Source organism: Penicillium angulare (assembly GCF_028827245.1).
Source record: "Penicillium angulare strain IBT 27051 chromosome Unknown utg000005l_segment0_segment0, whole genome shotgun sequence".
In the NCBI taxonomy this organism is placed as follows: Eukaryota; Fungi; Ascomycota; class Eurotiomycetes; order Eurotiales; family Aspergillaceae; genus Penicillium; species Penicillium angulare.
The window spans coordinates 416,968-435,277 of NW_026623164.1; the positions used below are offsets into that span (position 1 = coordinate 416,968).

At 45.2% G+C, this 18,310-nt stretch overlaps 6 protein-coding genes across 6 annotated transcripts; 1 reads left to right on the top strand and 5 right to left on the bottom strand.

Moving 5' to 3' along the window:
- Window positions 1-3,834: 3,834 nt before the first annotated feature.
- Window positions 3,835-5,814, bottom strand: N7478_007552 (uncharacterized protein; the record flags this gene model as incomplete). The annotated part of the gene is made up of 1 exon (XM_056923766.1): window positions 3,835-5,814. The coding sequence occupies one exon, from the start codon at window positions 5,812-5,814 to the stop codon at window positions 3,835-3,837; it is 1,980 nt and encodes a 659-aa protein (XP_056776492.1).
- A 135-nt stretch (window positions 5,815-5,949) lies between these two features.
- N7478_007553 (class I adenylate-forming enzyme family protein) lies at window positions 5,950-7,395 on the bottom strand (the record flags this gene model as incomplete). The annotated part of the gene is made up of 1 exon (XM_056923767.1): window positions 5,950-7,395. The coding sequence occupies one exon, from the start codon at window positions 7,393-7,395 to the stop codon at window positions 5,950-5,952; it is 1,446 nt and encodes a 481-aa protein (XP_056776493.1).
- Window positions 7,396-8,058: 663 nt separating this feature from the next.
- On the bottom strand, window positions 8,059-8,790 carry N7478_007554 (uncharacterized protein; the record flags this gene model as incomplete). The annotated part of the gene is made up of 1 exon (XM_056923768.1): window positions 8,059-8,790. The coding sequence occupies one exon, from the start codon at window positions 8,788-8,790 to the stop codon at window positions 8,059-8,061; it is 732 nt and encodes a 243-aa protein (XP_056776494.1).
- Window positions 8,791-11,270: 2,480 nt separating this feature from the next.
- Window positions 11,271-13,648, top strand: N7478_007555 (MDR family MFS transporter; the record flags this gene model as incomplete). Its single annotated transcript, XM_056923769.1, has 10 exons — window positions 11,271-11,495; window positions 11,570-11,646; window positions 11,781-11,832; window positions 11,888-12,062; window positions 12,122-12,145; window positions 12,203-12,274; window positions 12,338-12,841; window positions 12,895-13,055; window positions 13,123-13,411; window positions 13,608-13,648. 10 exons carry the CDS (start codon window positions 11,271-11,273, stop codon window positions 13,646-13,648), a joined length of 1,620 nt encoding a protein of 539 aa, XP_056776495.1.
- A 513-nt stretch (window positions 13,649-14,161) lies between these two features.
- On the bottom strand, window positions 14,162-14,434 carry N7478_007556 (uncharacterized protein; the record flags this gene model as incomplete). The annotated part of the gene is made up of 1 exon (XM_056923770.1): window positions 14,162-14,434. The coding sequence occupies one exon, from the start codon at window positions 14,432-14,434 to the stop codon at window positions 14,162-14,164; it is 273 nt and encodes a 90-aa protein (XP_056776496.1).
- A 994-nt stretch (window positions 14,435-15,428) lies between these two features.
- N7478_007557 (Alpha/beta hydrolase fold-3) lies at window positions 15,429-16,457 on the bottom strand (the record flags this gene model as incomplete). Its single annotated transcript, XM_056923771.1, has 1 exon — window positions 15,429-16,457. One exon carries the CDS (start codon window positions 16,455-16,457, stop codon window positions 15,429-15,431), a length of 1,029 nt encoding a protein of 342 aa, XP_056776497.1.
- Between the last annotated feature and the right edge of the window lie 1,853 nt (window positions 16,458-18,310).

Genomic DNA, 18,310 nt, shown 5'->3' on the forward strand with positions numbered 1-18,310 from the left:
CCTAGAGCGCGGAGACATCTTATTCTTATTCCCAAGCCTCACATTGAACGGTATTAGTCATAGTAAGATATGAAATAGAAAAAAGTTATGATTTGATCTCAAAATAACAAAAAGAGAACATCCACCAAAGTGATGGGGCATCCGGCCACTAGTAGACTGCGGCAAATCTGGTCCGTTGGAAGTCAAGGTGATATCCGCATCCAACTGTTGGACGTCTGTGGACATCCGTTGGATCTCCGCAAAATCCAATAGAAATCCGCACTAGCATAAAATTCGCCAATTTAACCTGTTTAAGTTTCTCATGTGGCTCTTATGTCGCTGACTACGCACTCTTTTTTTCTTTATATTACAGGGGTATTAGTATTTTATGGTTATTAGTGGTGGAAATGCTACCTTAGGTATGATTTACTTTTCGTAATAATATGAAAGGATATTGAATTTAACTAAGAAGTTCACATTATAAGCTGGCTATAGCAATTTGATTATTATATTCTATCGTGGTTATTGGTAATTTCGTTCTCAGAAGTGGTAGCTCTTGTTATTTTGGTTGTGGTTGATAATATATATTTGGATGCCAGAGAAATAGTTCATAACCCATTTTGGAAAAGAGTAATGAAAATATGAAACCCTAAACAAATGGTATTAGTACTACTTGATGCGTATTTTATAATATTTATAGACTAAGGGATCAAAAAACGGAATTCAACCAGTTGATTGTCTTACAAAAATGTCAAGGAAAACTGTGATGTTTATTAGAATTGTTGGACTTGGAGACTTTGTAGTTACACTCATGCGGGTATCTGTTGGGTAGTTGTTGGTTATCTCCTGGATGTCCAATAGATACTCAATAACTATCCAACAAATATCTACGTGAATCTTCTGGGCCAATCGGAGATTTCAATAGGGTACTATACTACTCCATCCTATTGGTCCTTTACCATACTAATATGGGGAATATGGTATGTCGCTGTTTCATCTTCTAGTCGCATCTAAGCCAGTCGCATAACCTACACCTAACACATGAGTGACCCCCTAGTCTCCCTAGCTGAGTTGCCTCAGTAAGTATTTGAAGTCCTTTTTTGTTTCTCTGGTTATGCTACAAACCTTGCTTCCTTGCGACTATGTCTCAACCCCAGCATTCTGATAGTCAATATCCAACATCGCAATATGCCGAGTCACTTATTGATCCAGAAATCCTACAATCAGACGAAATCCTTGACTTTGGAAGTCAAGGACGTGGCACTTCAACTCCTTTTTCTGATTACTCTCTCCCCTCACACGACACTATTACACTATTCGCGCACCAGAATCGCTTGACCGGGTGGGGAAGTATTGTTACGCGGTGCTAACTGGTCACAGTGAGTATCGCTCGTATGGTTCGTATCACAATCGTACCGTTGCCAGTTGGCCTTACACGGGCTCAGTACTCTACAGTTGAAAAACAGAAATTCATCATCTTCGATGTGCGAATTCGATTGGGTTATCCTTCAATGCCTGACACGAACTGCCAAGCTCGATGAATGGGCTTCACGTAAACTTCTGATGTGCTGTACTGTACACCGAGACAAAGAATAAAGCATTTAGTACCTGTGCATCTTCAGTAGTCCAACCTGATCCACTATGAGAAAGTAAGCCTCGGCATCATCAACTTTCGCAACTTTCTGTACTAACCCTATTTACCTCTAAACGATCCCCTACAGTAACCACGTTTCCTGTAGCTGTCTTAAAGCCAGCGAAGAGTTTCTCGGCGAATGCCGAAGTAGTGTTCACCGTGGGCCTTCCATGTAGGTAAAGGCGTCATTTTGTAGAAAACGTGTACCATTGGATGAATTCCTTTATCAAGGTAATATTGTGAGCTGAAGATCCCTTCTCCAGCTTATAGTCAATTGGAACACTTCCGCCATGAAGAACCTGAGGAGTCAATAAAAACGGAAATTTAGAAAGCATATTGCGACTACTCACTCAATCCAAAGCTCAACGTGCCTCTGGTAAAGGGCTTTCACCTTACCAACACGCTCATGCCTATCATGAATGGGACCCTCTCGGAAAAGTTCCTGGCGGTACTCAGGGAGCTTGTATTGCGGGGTTTGGATTTTACTCGGTAAACGAAGGGTTGAAGATGAATTTCCATATCTCAAAATTGGAAATGGACATAGGATGGGTCTGAGGACTCAGATCAATACAGTAAAAGTTAAAAAAAAAGCTGAATTGTTGTATTTATGATTTTCCCGTGGAATTTCTGATAGTTTACCGTCCATGGGAAACAGCCAGTACTTATAGCTCATCCTTGAAACTGATAGCCCACGGAATCGTTATAACAATAGCCAGTAATAAGGCAAATCGTGGCGTTAAACATTCTCAGGATCACCAGGGCCGAGGTACATACACATATCCAGACCGAACCGCATTCAGTTCGTCCTAGGAGCAATACACACGACGGGAAATCGTGCAGCCAATTTCCAACCCTCCTCCACTGGACGCTTCATGGTGGTTATGATCATTCCTAGGAACAACAATAATCACTCTCGGGAAATTTATGGCTCATAGTAGCCAGCCAAGGGTACTCCAAGGAGCCCATGAATATGCAAAAAATATAAGTTGTTCTTAAATTGATTATTCATCTCGAGACAATATCCATCTCTAATGACACATGAGGCCTTCTCAAGGACTGCTAGAGGAGCCAAAACTGCGGTGGCGGAAAGCTTCAGAGGGTATTTTGTCACATAGACTCAGTATTGAACAATCTATTACGTATACTATTTGGCACGAAAAGGTTACTCTAGAGTATTGCTCAACAAGAAACGCCGCAGAGTGCACCTCTATCACGGTAGAAACGCGAAGATGTTGGTTCTCATTTCTGTTAATAATAGCTGTTTCCAATAAAATCGAAGACTGTCGAGCCACGGGATCCTTGGAATGGTCGAACTTCACGATCCTGCTCTCGGGTGGTTGGCGACTCGAGGCTCTGGACTGAGTTTTGTAGCGAATGAATCTTGGAGGGAGAAGATCTGACCCATTCTGGTTAAGGCGTATAGATAATGTTTAAATGTTTACTTGCGCGTGTAGACGACAGGAGAATCACGATGGTAGTCAACAAAGACTCGACGTTGGTTGACCTGGCACAATGTGGGCCGAGGAGAAACTTTGACCCGCTATACGGCCTACTTGTTTTGTAATTCGATCTTACATTTATTACGCGTGAGTTACTTTTGATTAATCTGATATAGCCCTATCACCGATGTACACCGCTTCCCGAGGCTCGCGTAATTCGGGTACAGAATGATCACTAACCACTGGGAGGCCAGCTGGATGTTGATCGGGGGGTGGGCTGATTTTTACTCAGTGAGCGAAAGTGGCGAGGGCGTTAATATATGCACGGTTTTTCTCATTTTTCGAGCGTATATGTAGTTATATAGACTGGATAATGTCTGCCAGGTGGGGCTTTCCTGTTTTGGCTGCCGCCGCTTTTATGAGGGCGCTCAGGCTCAGGCTCAGTGAGTAGATTTCAGCACGGGCTCAGACTCGGTGATCAGGTCAGTGGACTTATGTGAGGAAGGGCCAATGCTCATGGATCGCTCAGTGATCACTCAGACTTGCTCAGTGTGATCAAAAATTGCAAAACCGATCGTCCCTGTTGCTAAATCGACCGCTCTTATTTGCGATCATCATAATCAAGGCACATAATGCGGAGCTTCCGGATAATTTTAATTTGCAATATTAATCAAAATCCCTTTGAAAAGCTTAATGATAAATAGTAATTACGTTACTCTGCAAACTTCTAATTCTTTCGATTTAAGATAGTTGAGACATTTCCACTTAACTAATCAGATATGATCACTGCCGATAGCGAGCCGGACTTTCGCGATCAAGGTCCACGATATCATGACCTTGGAACTCGCACTGCGACACAGGCTTATCCACATTACCAGGATCACAAAGCCAGGCCACAGCGCACAGGAACCCCGTCATAATATTGTATACATCCGTTGCCCTAAGCTGAGCATCGTCGTATTTCACGGTCAGCCGTAGCAGATCACCCTCCATCATACCCGGAATCCAGAAAAGACCAAAGTCGGATCGAGAAACGTTTTCGATTACCTTGATTGGATCGGACGCGTCTTCTTTATATCCCCCCATCCTCCAGTTGAGGCTTTGGCGGAAGAGGATGTCGAGGAAAGATTTGGAGTCTGAATCATCCAGCTTCCGGCATATTTCGTCCATAGGAGCATATATATTAGAAACAATATCATCTTGGTCCTTGCTCATCCTGGATAGAAGCTGGATTGCCCTTTCGTCTGGTGTAATCTTTGTGCGACTGAGACATTGGTTGATTGTAGGCCCATCGACTTCTAAAATATCGATACCTTTATTGTCGGGGTGACTGTCATCCGCAGCTGGCCAGGTTCTGCCCGATTCAACGAGGCCAAAGATTGCCTCTTGAGCTCCGGTCATGCGTACATTGATCAATGCGCAGGCGCATTTCGCAATTATCGGGGGTGTTATCGCGAACTTGTGTTGTAATTCCGAGATCTTGGGCACATGCACAGCACGGGTTATACCTTTGGTTCCAATGCTTTTATCTCCATCTAGAAGGGGCCGCTCACTGGGATGGCCTGGGGTGTTGTCACTGTGGACCCATCCCTGATTATCTCCCTTAAACCAGTGTGGTACAATCTGCCGTGGCCAGAACGCATCAGTAGCAGACGATACTCCTCGAATCCTGTTAACATGAAAGTCAACCGCTCTGCGGGCTGCTGGCCCAGTTCGGTTCCTTTGGTAATCTGCGATATAATCACGATATGGGTGAAAATTGAGAAGCTGGTCCTTGCGGTTCAGAATATTTTTGAGGTCTTCAAACCATCGAAACAGGATGTGGGCATCGAACATAAGATGGTGCAGGTGCATGACCAACCCGACAACTGATGAATTCTCCACACTTAGAATAGTAGCCCTGAACAATGGCCCCTTCCCATCGATGTGGTCATAGTCGGGATCATTCAGCTTATATGTTTCGACACTGGTTATGTCTTTAACCATCCCGCCGTCCATAACTTGTAGTTTCATCCAATCCTCACTGGGATGCATGACCAAATATAGGTCTAGTTCCTCATCGTATGTAAGAGGCGTGGACCGCAGCAGTGGGTGACGTTGAAGCCAAGTGTGCAAGGCTGCCTCGACATCTGCGGCGCTGATTGATGAGTTCGCAATCCATGACATCCGGGTGTTCCACGAGTTTGGCCGGTGTCCATAGTGTGTCCGTTTCACACAGTCTGCAATCGGAACGACTTCTTCCACGTCATCCCATCTAAATCCAAGCCCGTACAACTTGGAAAAGGCCACCTTTTTTGCCCGCTCCATATCGATCTGCGCTGGAAGAGCATGGTCTGTATCACGGCAATGAGAGTCCTTGATATGCTTTCTTTCGTTGAGAAGTTTTGCCTGTTTTCGAATCGTGTTGAACTTGATCAAATCAATCTGCGTGATCACAACTTGCAGCTTTTGGCTTATCAGGTGGCAAAACTGGATTTGCATCATACTGTCGGCGAAGGTTCGTATAGAAACGTCCGGATCGATATCTCTGGGTGCCAGACCAGCTAAGCCAGACCATGATGTCGTTAAGTCTGTTGTAATGTCGTCGGAGGAGATTGGATTGTTGACGATGATCTGATTGAGATGCTCAGTCACCCATTCTCGAAGCACTGTTTTCTGGATTTTGCCAGATGTTGTAGTTGGATAGTTATCCTTTCCAAGGTCATCTTGGAGATCAAGAATGCGTGCTGGAGCAAACGATTGACCAAGTTCATTCGAAACCATTGTTTAAAGATTTGTTTTCATTGGCATTTGGCCTGACGGATCTTTTCGTATCACAGCAACAGGTATTTCACCAGCAACAGCATCTGGAGTTCCGACAACATATACATCCTAATCAGACAGTCAGTACCTGTTGCGTCAAGACCGCGTTCGATAACAAACTAGGTTCGGCTGACTCACCCTTATTCCATTTACCTCGCCCAAACACTGTTCTATTTTCAATGGGGATATGTTCTCGCCACCGCGAATAATAATATCTTTATACCTGCCGAGTATATAAACATAGCCCTCAATATCCATATACCCCTGGTCTCCTGTAGCTATCCAGTTCACTCCATCCTCATGATAACATGAGTTATTGCTCCCCACAAGATAGCCCCCGAACACTGGAAGACCACCGATGTGCACCTCACCGACCTCCTCTTTGTGAATGGGGATACGGCTTTCCTCAGCACAGATCCGGACTCGCCCACCGTAGAATACCTTCCCAACAGACACATCCCTTGTAGTCAGGCCCATGGACATTTCTTCGAGAGAGGTATTGACAAACGGTATACCCTCAGTCATGCCATATCCTGCCATAACCCTTGTCGCCCCCAAATCCCTACAGCACTTTACTACGTCCAATGTCACTGGAGCACCACCTAGAATAACTTCAAACGAAGGATGGGAGCCGTGCTGAGGCAACGCACAGTTCAGTAAAGCATGTATCATGGCCGGGACACAGGGGGTTGTGACCCGTTGATAGGATCTGATCAGCTGCAAGGTGCTTTGTGGGTCGAAAGAAAAGTTTGGGAAGATGACAGTCGCACCCGCGAGCCAGAACGCAAGAGTGAACGCAATATTGAAGACATGAAAATTGGGTAAATGCTGGCAAAGATTTGCGCCAGGTCCCAGTTCCAACCTGTACATAAACCCCAGCCCTTGAGCACCGATGGAGATGGTCGTGTGCGGACAGCCTTTGGGAAGTGCGGTGGTGCCACTCGTGAACAGGATAAGTATTGTATCATCTGGGTTCTCGGGCTGATGCAAAGGAGGATTATCTAATAAAGGCTCTGACATGATGTTGGACAGCGTCGTCCACCTGGCCGGTATAGCAGTCTCTTCATTGTCGCTGACAACGCACTGAACGAAGGGGCGATGGTCATGATCGACTGTGATATTGTTAATCCGATTCGCCATGGTCTGGTTTGATACAAATATTGCTGCTGGTTCCAGCTGGTCGAGGAGAAACAAAACGTCCCGTGCGTCGCGATCGAGCACCCGGAAATCCAGTGGCACAAATTGACAGCCCAGGCGGGCAGATGCCCAAAAAAGCAGTGCCCACTGGGCTTGGTTATGCATAAGGGTTATCATCCGACTTCCATGTCCAACACCTCTGGACGATAAACGGGCGGCCAGTTGGATGCTCTTCTCCTGCAGTTGAGCAAAGGTCCAGCGCAGGCTGGTCTGATGGAGGGATATGATGGCATCATGATCTGGGAATTGGTCGGCGACTTGATCGAGAAGTGTAATTAAATGGGTGGTTGGTGCCTTCTGGTTTTCATGGCAGGCTTCGGCCAACGTAGAGGGGTTGTTAGCCATTCTTGATGAGAATGTAAGATAGATGGTGTAATAATAGAAGAAAGAACAGACGGTGCGAAGAATCGTCTCATGGGCTTCTATCTTATCTGGGCCCCACTGGACGTAAGGGCTTGTATGGCTGAGCTGAATGATCGTCCATGATCAGCGGTGTGGGTAATTTAAAGCTCAATAATTATTACTAGCTTGAAGATTGAGGATCGTCCATGATCAGCGCTGTGAGTAATTTAAAGTTCAATAAATATTACTAGCTTGATGATTGAGGTTCCAATGAGGGCTGGAAGTCAACTGTAGAGGACACCACCTAAAAAGATAACCTCAGCAAAATTTGTACGTATTTTTATTTCACGTATTCACATAAATAAATTATAATAAATAAATGAAAATTTAATTGCATATTGCACTGCAATGTTTTCTTAGTTGTATAGGTAGAGCTTGCAGGATTTATAGATTGATGACAGCTGGCCACATCGGCTCACTACTAACTTCAAGATGCTTTGAATTTCGTTTTGTTTCAACGCCAATAAGCCTGAATCCCATGAGAGAAAGATATCCAACTCCAAGTTGCTACAGGTAATGTCCTGTAGAGGAAAGCTCATATTTCAGTAACTATATTAAAGTACACCCCACCAAACCCCATGTCACTTGAAAATTCAAATATTTTGGTTACAGCCGTGCCAAATTGGGTTCACCGTCCCATGGAATAATCTTCACTAATATAGTTGCCAGCTCGTTCAACTTATCAGGACTGACCGATATTTTCCACCTCCACAGTCGAGCGATATCTCCCCTCCTGATGGTATGCGAGACTTCAAGTCCAGTTTTTCTGTAATAATTCAAGACGGTGGGATGGGTGGTAGCACTCGAGCCCAACATGCGTGTCCGGAATTGATTTGATCGATGCCCAGACGGGCGTTGAAGCTGAGATTTGTGTCGCTTTTGGAACGTCTGTCTGTCCTCGCTGACAGCTGTTTGCTCAGCTGTGGCAAAGGCCTCTAGAATCATGCCCCGTTGCCGGTGGTGAGGAGTAACAAACGAGGTTCCTAGGAACCAAGACGATTCATTACAGTCGTTTTCATTATCGTGGTACGGTTCGTGGTGACAGCGCGGGCCGTAGAGACTTGAAATCAATGCCCACTCATTTTCCCACACCGGAGTCTGGAGGGCACCATCATCTGCTCGGGGAACAGCGATGATGACTCGAAAAGCAGGCTCGCAGAGCATTAAAATCCATTCTGCTTCGGACATGTTTGCTTCTTTTTCGTAGGATGACCCGAAGCTGTCAGGGGCTGTTTTGAGGGCGTTCAGGCGGAATTCGATGTATTTGGGACCCCATTGTTGGACACTCGCCTCGTTGTGTGGTAGTACTTCGAAGTGGTATTGCGATAGCGGGGGCATGATTCGAATGATTGGAATGGGTTTTTGCCTGAATCAATAAGGAATCTTCAGGACAGAGCACGAGAATTTATTTTCGTTTAACGAGTATCTATATCTTATATTTTATTGAGTAAAAATCCTGCAGCATCTAGTTTGGCTCAGCTGAACCTCATATTCAGTGCTAGTGGAATAAGTGGACTCGGTGGAGAGCGAAATCTCCATTCATGTCGGCTTGAGTCACCGATCATCGAACGTAGTGTGACGAGCATACCCCTTACAGTACATATTAAATATATCTGGCTGATCTTTGCGAAGATCTGCGTGTTAATTACCTGGACTATCAGGACTTACAATAATAAGTAACCGCGCTGTCTTACCGCATCTCCGCCCTACCCTCCCGGGTAAATAATGTCCATTGTACTCTTCAAGGATAGCTTAAGAATAATCTCTATTTTCTCTATAAAGTCTATCCTAATGATTATCAATTATCTTTGTCAAGATTCAAGACTGCATTAATCGTGTGGTCGTGAAATACTCTATACAACCGACCCCTCCGCCTACGATTCAGGATCGCGTGTACGGAATTTCCTTTCTTCCTTCCTTTCATCTCTGTTCTGATTACCGATTTCCGATCTGGTGTAAGGGAAGCATCTGAGATCGAACACGTCGAAAAAGCTATTCAGACTTTTGAACCGTCCCGTGTTCCCGTGTCTGTGCCGCATTATATAGATTTCAGTGGAGACGCCCGGGCATCTATTTCCATTCGTAAGGCGGAGATCCACAGCTTGGATGGCACTACTCCGTACGTACAGGGCACCCAAAGAATAAATGTAATTCTCCCCTTTTTTTCTGCCAGCAAAATTCTGTAATAATACTGTTTTACCAAATCTGGTGTGGCCCTTCCATCTCTATCAATAATCTGCTTTACACGGTGTAGCATAGATTGAACTTCACCCTCCAAAACATGCTCTGGCAGTGCATCCCATGTTTCTTGAATCAGTGGAATAAGGTCATTTATGCGTATAATATATGGCCCACATCTCTCAGAAATGTAGTCTCTAAATCAATTCCAGAGATTCTCTTGTGGGTTCAAATCAGGAGAAATTGGTGGATGGTCTGTTTCTGCGATATCAAGACCATATAATTCCGCTGTGGTCTCGTATGACCAATGGCAGGGAACTCCATCTTGCATAAGAAGAGGGTCAATTCTATATAAATCCCAAAGCTTCGAGTCAAATTGATTAATCTTTGGCACAATGTACTTAATAAAATTCTTGGAATCTAAAGCACCCTAGGAGCAATCCCAGATCATAATTGGACCTTCAATATTCCCAGAAAAGCATGCCCAGACTATTATTCCTCGGCATTGGCCTGTTTGGCTAACGACCGCCGTCTCATGATATTTTTCGTCACTGAAACGTAAAATTGGAGGCATTCGATGGAAGCCAGATCGAAATAAAGCTTCATCGCTAAAGATAACTCTTTCTCCAATTATCAACTGTCCAGTTTTCTCGAGCGGGAGCCCACGCGAGTCGTCGTGATTGGTGGTGAGCGAGGATTGGAGGTTTTTGTGTAGCAGGATGTGAAACCATCCCTCGAGCTTTTAAAGACGTACGAAGTGTCTCTGCGCAGACTTCAAGCTATTGAATACCACAGATTGCTTCACATTTAAGAGCCCGGCGTTCGATTGACCCTTGTATCCACGATATAACCCCATCAATACGCTCAGGGGTGAGCTTTAATAACCTGCCAACCTTCTTATTCTTTTGTGGTGTGATTCGTATAGATTCGTACTTGCCGTCGGGTGCAATCCATGCGGGCTGCAATATCTGGATATGAATATCCTTCATCTCGGAGGATTTGACAACGTATACGCTGGTCACGGGTAAGCTCTGTGTTACGAACCATGGTTATGGGTGGAGAGATTTGTGTAGAAACCAAGAATTATAAGGCGTTATGTACTGTTAAATTACAGACGGTGTGTAATTTAAGGGGTCAAGCGGTGTGGCGAAGTTACGTTTAATCTTTGGGTGCCCTGTAGTTGCTATGGTACCATCACAAAAGATTATCGGCGGGTCTGATATTTGCTTTTGAATTCTCCCTCCACAATCAATTAAATTATTCTATAGAATTCAGACAGGTAAATTAAATGTAAAGAACTATTCTATAAAGCTTTCGAACTTAAACAGTTAAATTGCTCATTGCTGGAATGCTGATGGTGTAGTGGTCTAGGCGAATTGCTGATGATTCCCTTGGAGCTACAGAGTACAGTAGTGCATCATTTTAAATACCCAAATGCGACCGTGCAAATCTCTAGGCTATCTTTCTTTTTGTTCTCCATTCTCCACTCATTGTCCCACTATCATTCAGCCGCAGCTTGCAAGAATGAATAAGATAGGCGATCACGTGTAAATGTGCAGACTGCCTCCCTTGATTCGCTTCGTTTTTGACGCCAATATCTTGAACTCTTAACAACTATATCGCCACACCCACCAACGGAAATGGAAAAGCAGTCATATGATGATACTTCCCTGTTCCTGACGCCCAGCCAACAAAAGATGCCTGTAGCATCAGGGGGAGAAGATGGCAAAATGGATAAGGCTGAAGAGCAAGAGCCAGCAATGAAACGACAAGACTATATCACTGGCTTTAGGCTTGCGTTGTTGCTCTCGGCTTTGACGTCTGCAGCCCTTCTTGTGCTTATTGATTCTTCTATCGTTGCCCCGGTAAACTTGCTTTGAGATACTAGGGACTGCTAGTTAGGTATCTGTTCCTCTTGACTGATGACATGTCATAATAGGCAATTCCCCGAATCACAAGCCAATTTCATTCTCTTTCTGATGTGGCATGGTATGGTAGTGCATATCAGCTCACTAGGTACGTCAGCTATTACTATCTACTTCGAAAATAAAAAGAAGACATAAAAATTGATTAAAAGAAAAAAAAAATCAAAACTCAAAACTTAAAAAGAGAAAAAAGAAAAAAGAAGACTTCACTGATATTCTACCTAGTGCATCTTTTCAGCCACTCACAGGGAAACTATACACATACTTCAACACCAAGGTACTCTGGCACATATCTCATGCTCTTGCTGGCAAAAATAGCTAACAGCCACCAGAAAATCTTCATTACGCTGCTGGGCATTTTCTTGGTCAGCTCCTTGATTTGTGCTTTAGCATCTAGCTCGAAAATGCTCATTGTTGCAAGGGCATTGGCAGGCATCGGAGCTTCAGGTATTCAAAATGGTGCCTTGACAATAATTACGAGATCGCTTCCCCCGAAGAAACAAGCACGTATGCATCATAGCGTCTTACCTCATGTTTAAAATATCACTAATCCTGCTGTTTGATAGCCATGACGGCCATCTTGCTGGCGAGTGAGTAGGCCAATTTGATACTTTTTGGGATATTTCTTCTAACCTGTAATTTTCTAGTTGCACAGCTCGGCCTTGTCCTCGGGCCATTGATTGGAGGGGCGCTAACGGAATATGTATCATGGCGATGGTGTGAGTGCTCTCTCTGTGTTTGTCTCTTTGCCTGGGATCTTTTGCCGATTATTCATTTTGCAGGCTTCTACATCAATCTACCAATCGGCGGCGCCATTACTCTTGTCTTGCTTTTCGTCACTATCCCAGAACCGAAAGTTACAAATGACCCTCTACCAACCCTTCACATCATCCGAGAGAAATTAGATCTGATTGGATTTTCCATTTTCGCACCGGCCATCATTCAGCTCCTCCTGGCACTCGATTATGGCGGAAACCAATATCCTTGGGAAAGCTCGACAGTCATTGGTCTGTTCTGCGGTTCAGGCGCCATGTTCGTTCTGTTTCTGGGGTGGGAGTACCGCACCGGTAGAGTGGCCATGTTCCCTCTACAAATGGTCTCTCAGGGAACAGTCCTTTTCTCCTGTCTCTTTATGTTCTTCCTCGGCGGTATGAATACCTGCGCAACATATTATCTTCCTCTTTACTTTCAGGTGGTGAAGGGAGTGTCCACGATGATAAGTGGTGTTTCTACACTCCCTGGTATCATCAGTCAGTTGATTCTTGTCATTTTCTCTGGGTTTTTAGGTAAGGAATTCCTCCCACCTCCGCAAATAGCATTGATTCTAATGGCCATACAGTGAGAAAGGTGGGCTACTATCTTCCGTTTAGTGTCGGTAGCGGGGTGTTATTATCACTTGGAAACGGGTTGCTATCTCTTCTCTCATCATCGACACCAACAGCAACATGGATTGGATACCAGATCCTGATCGGAGCTGGACGGGGTCTTGGTACTCAGGCGGTGAGTTGGCCATTTTCCAATATATATATATATATATATATATATCCATACTAACATATGAGTGTAGCCCATCCTTGCAGTCCAAAACATCCTCCCCAAAGCCGAAACCTCCATCGCCCTTTCTCTGCTCTTTTTTAGCCAAACTCTGGGCCAGGCTATCTTCCTCACCATAGGCCAAGTCATCTTCATCAACAGCTTGAAGTCCGGCCTGGCGGTATACGCTCCGTCCGTGGATTCCGGAGCCGTGGTTGCTGCTGGGGCTGGAGCGATCCGGAGCGCAGTATCAAAGGATAAACTGGGTGGAGTGTTGATGGCTTATAGTCAGGGGATAGACCACGTCTTTTATTTGTCTGCTGGTATAGGTGTCTGCTGTTTTTTTGTGGCATGGGGAATGGGGTGGAAGGATATAAGAAAACCCCAACCTACAGGGGATGAGAGGTGTAGATAGATTCACAAATTTTGCCTCTAATCTTAATTAAATATGTTGCTTTGCTGCCTGGCTCGATGCGAGATATTTCTCTTTTTCTGATTCGATAATATGTACGACCACAGGGCATGGAGAACAGGGCTTCAAGTCACATGCCGGCAGGTGAATTGTTGCGTGCGTCACAGCCAGCGACACCCCGCTGTTGTATGTTTTGGTCTTTTTTCTTTTCTAGAAGGACCAACACAGTGTTTATATGTTGTGTTCAGCGATCGGATTATGGTCTCTGAACAGGGACTACATCTGTATGGGTCGACTGGTAATGCATATTAAACGGCAATTGATTTCCTTTCCGGCTCTTCGCATGTACTGCCCGGCTTGAGTCTATATTTTAGGTGAGACAAAGCCTTCGAGAGAACATAAAAATCACGTTAGATCGAAAATCTTTGATGGGCATTCATCTCAAGTAAACGACCCCTGGATATGTGACAAAAGCGAGCGCTGTTCCGGTTTCCACCCCAGCACTGATCGTGTCTTATGGCTAGAGATAAAGTTATCAACGGCCACTATATTAGCCAACCACCCGAAATGTGCTTGAACCTCCTCCCATCTCTTACTCTCCACTGGTCCATTTAACGATTTACCAACACCCTCGGCGATGTCTTTCAACTGGACACCTTCCTCAGCCTCGCCGTGGAGGGTTGAGCCAGCAGGAGCCTTTTCCAAGGCCAGTCGAAAAGCACAATGGAATGACACCATCTGAGGCAGCAGCCCCCTTTGCCAAACTTTCAGAGTCGTCGAGGGTTCCGAAATGCACGTCGGCGCCGAGATTGGCTAGTTGTTGTGCGCCTTTTTCGGAACGAGTGAGGGCCAGCACGGTGTGCCCTGCCCCTATCAGTTCTTGGATGACTGCTCTGCCGACGAAGCCGGTACCTCCTGTGACGAATACATGCATTTTTCTTGTGCGACAATTGACAGAATGATAATAGCCCGTGAGATGGAATAAGTGATAGAAGAGAAAAAAATGCTATATTGAGATAAGGATGAACCATCAAGGTTTTATGAAGCAGTTTACAACTCTTATAGCCAAACCTTTCGAAGCCAGCAGAAACACACTCTGTCACTACGGACGATTCCTAGTTCGTCCGTTAAGTTGAAATCGCGTCCGAAAATTGAAGACCCAGAGTACAAATATCTGGTCGGTTTCTGGAGAATGGCACTCCGAGGGAAGCTTTGTTGATCTTTATCGATGCTCAGTCTTCTCAGTGTCCTTCGGCCCGAAGTGGGATCATCTTGTTCCACTCTGCCTTGATGTATAGATCGAAATCAGTTATAATTAGGTTGAACTTCTCGTGCAAATTTGAATGCCATGCGGAAACCCCGCAGTCCGCAAACCTCCAAATCTGTATTTTGCAGCGAGAAATCATACTGTTCGTGATTGCATGTGGGAATAGAATAGACGACCCGTAACGAAGTGGATGGCTCCATTATCAACCCCACCAGCCTTGGAGAACATAACGTAGATCACAGTAGAATGAACAATCAAGAACTAAGAACCAGGTTACTACAGGGACGAAGAAAATGGATTTGAGAAAGATCAATACTAACGATTTCTTTCTCACAATCCGCAAGAGTAATGTGTTCAAACTAGCAAACACCACCCAGGTCACCTGGCACAGTGACCCTGCGAATATGGGCACTTGGCCGCTTGATTGGAAAGAGAGCGGACCAATAAGAATGCCAATAAAACCAATAGCAGACAAAGAGAAATTGTATCCCTTTCCAACGTAATTCCATACCCACTTTTAGGAGGTAGTGAATCTCTGAATTTGGGAACTGGGGTATCGATGATGCGAACTGGGCTTCTGCGCCATCTCTTTCATGTTGTTTGCTATACAAGTCTAGACTTGTGTAGGATGGAAATTTACAAGGCTAGGTAGAAGACATATCTACGCAAGGACTCGAGACTTCTTTAACCACACATGCGCCTCTTGATAGATTTCCCGCGTAGTCTCCTCCCTCTTCCTCCTATTGTCACCACCCTTCTTACGTCCCGGTGACTCATGGGTAAACCCATGTGGACATCCCCTTGCCAAGGTCCACTTGTACGTACCCATTTCAAAGTCCTCCTCCTGCTCCACGGCACCTCTATCCTCCAATCCAGCCAACTCATGAATCATCTGTTGCGCCTCCAGCCGAAGCATATCCCACTGCGCCCCGATCATATAAATCCACGGCGGGAGTTCATTCTTCCCAGCATAGATAGGACTAAGGATTGGATCCCTCCGATTCTGCCCCACGCTCACATATGCCCAGTCCAGCCACCACGAGGATTTCTCCAAAGATTCCTTCGGGCCATCTTTGTACGGTCTCGAATCCAGCTTGACATTGGGTGGGTGACTGAAATCCACGATGGGGTAGTATAGTACCGCTGCTTTGATCAAGCCTTTCAGACCAGGTAATTGCGATGCAGATAACGCGAGGGTAGCGCCTGCGCTGAAGCCACCAATGGTGATGCGTGAGTGGTCAATTGGGAGCGAGTCGTCTGCTAAAACACATTTGGCTACTTCGGCAATATCAAATGTGGCCGTTGGGAACGGGTAGAGTGGGGCCTTGCGGTAATTGAGGCTAACGACTAACATTCCGGTGCGGTCGGCCCATCCGCTACAGAACGGGTCATCGACAGTAGCATCGCAAAGTGCGAAGCCGCCGCCGTGGATGTTTATGTAGAGTGGGAGAAGTTCACGGTGTGCGGGGTCGTAGGAGCGCGGGTAGAAGATACGAGTCTCTAGGTTTGGACGACAGGCATAGCGCTTGGTGACGGTTGGTTTGGTGCCTGGTTGAGGGGGCTTAATCAAGCGAAGCACGAGGAAGTAGACAGCAGCCAGAGACTTGAGTAGCCACAGTTGAAGGAAACAATTCGTTCGGTGGAGCAGGGACAATCGCTCCTTGGGGAGAACAGGGATTGGGTTTTTCATGACAATTTAGTTCGTGCATGTGTGGTCGATCATTATGCTGGCCCTGGGTGGTGCAGGGAAGAATCAAAATGTTGGTGGAGCAAAACCGATATCTTATCTGTAGATGGATCTGTTGGGATACCGGGAGACTGACTAGCGCACATTTTTTATCGAAGGATCTTCACTAAAGCGCTTCGTTAGGCCAGTCGAGTGGCTTGTTAATGTATAGACCAACAAGCTAGCGGCACCAAGCCCTTTCCATCCGATCGCTTTGCATCCTCAGAAGATAGGGTGAGAATAAAACCGTCGCGATTTGCTTCTCTCTGCATTGTTGTCGATGAGAAATGTATACATCAGTCTGCATCAAGTGCTGTGGGTGGGTTTTTGGCCCCAAAGTTGTTGTTTATTAGTCAAACATGTTTGGCGGCTATTTTTGAGATAGGCCCGGATTAAAGCATTTCTCGGAGCCAGTAAACTATGTATTAACGAGCCCCGCCATGGCGCGACGGTTGCAAGTCTCTAGAGGCATAGATTTCCGGGCGAACACAAATGTCTAACACGTAGCATTTTATATAGTTATATACTCCTCCTTAGATGTCTAACTGGCCGGCTTTATGTGCATATACAGCCAGCACATAATTTTGCTGATGCCCCCCCCCCCCCCCCGGGTGGGAAATGGATTATTGCCACTTGAATGACACACGATAAAGATTGAGACGGGTTAAAAGAACGAGGATCATTTCGTAACGTCGAATTTTGGTCAGCTTTCGGGGCAGAAGCTTCGATATCACTTGCATCTTTGTTTGAAGCGATTTAGGACTTTCAAGTTCCAATCAAGGCCCTGACTCCGGCACGGTCACTATCAGTGGTTCAAAACCCCTAATTTCTTAATACATGAGTATGAGTGTACCACACACCATATACTAATACTCAGAAGGTTAATGATATTGTTTTCTCTTGCTCTTGCTCCTTCCACTTTCCCCTTTCCCTTTCAACTGATGGACCTTGAGATGGAAGGAAAAAGGAACAAAGTCTCCTATGTGCATATTGAATAACGGATCCTCAATGTCCTGAAAAGCCCCCTTGTCACCATAATATTCAGTCCTTGACTCTACACGCTAATATTCGAAGTTGAAGAGTGATTGCACAAAATCAGGCGACAAATGAACATAGTACATCTTCGAATCTGAAGCTATTGTATAAGAGTCTAAGCTGCATGATAGGCTTTGTAAGCCAATCAATTGCGCTTCTCGTCATGAAATGCTTTGGGCTGAGCGCATTTTGCTGGGTCTCGGTCCGAAAGATCTAACTTTCGACCAAAGTTTCATAAAAAGATACGAAGCTGCTTTGTAGAACGTTTGAGTCTTTTCAATGAATCCGACGAAGTCTTCTCCGTATACCAAGTTCGGATATAGACAAACCAAGGATGTGCTGCTACCAACGTTGCGTTGATCCCACAATACTACCTGGATCGGTTGCTATGGGCTCTCCTTGCTTTTTTGCCCTTTCTCTGTCTTTGATATTCTATATTGACATGAAAGGAGTTTCAAGATGTGGATCTCTTTTGACTATTGCCGCTGAAGGTGTGCTGCGATGATAATTCGCTTTTAATGAGCAGCTACAAATGTCAGGGCTCAAAGAGATCTCGAGACTTCGATGTATTTTAGGAACAATGAAAATCACTTGTTTGCGCCCAGTCCTAGCTTTTTATAATGCACTGGCACTCCGGATGCGAAGTTTAACCATTCTGGATAATCTTCAAGTCAGACGGCTCATCTACCCACAGTTCAACGAAGGAAAGACTGGATGCAGGGCATTTTGATTTTTATAGATAGCCAGTCCACATTCAATCTGTTAAGCCTATGTCTCCGTCC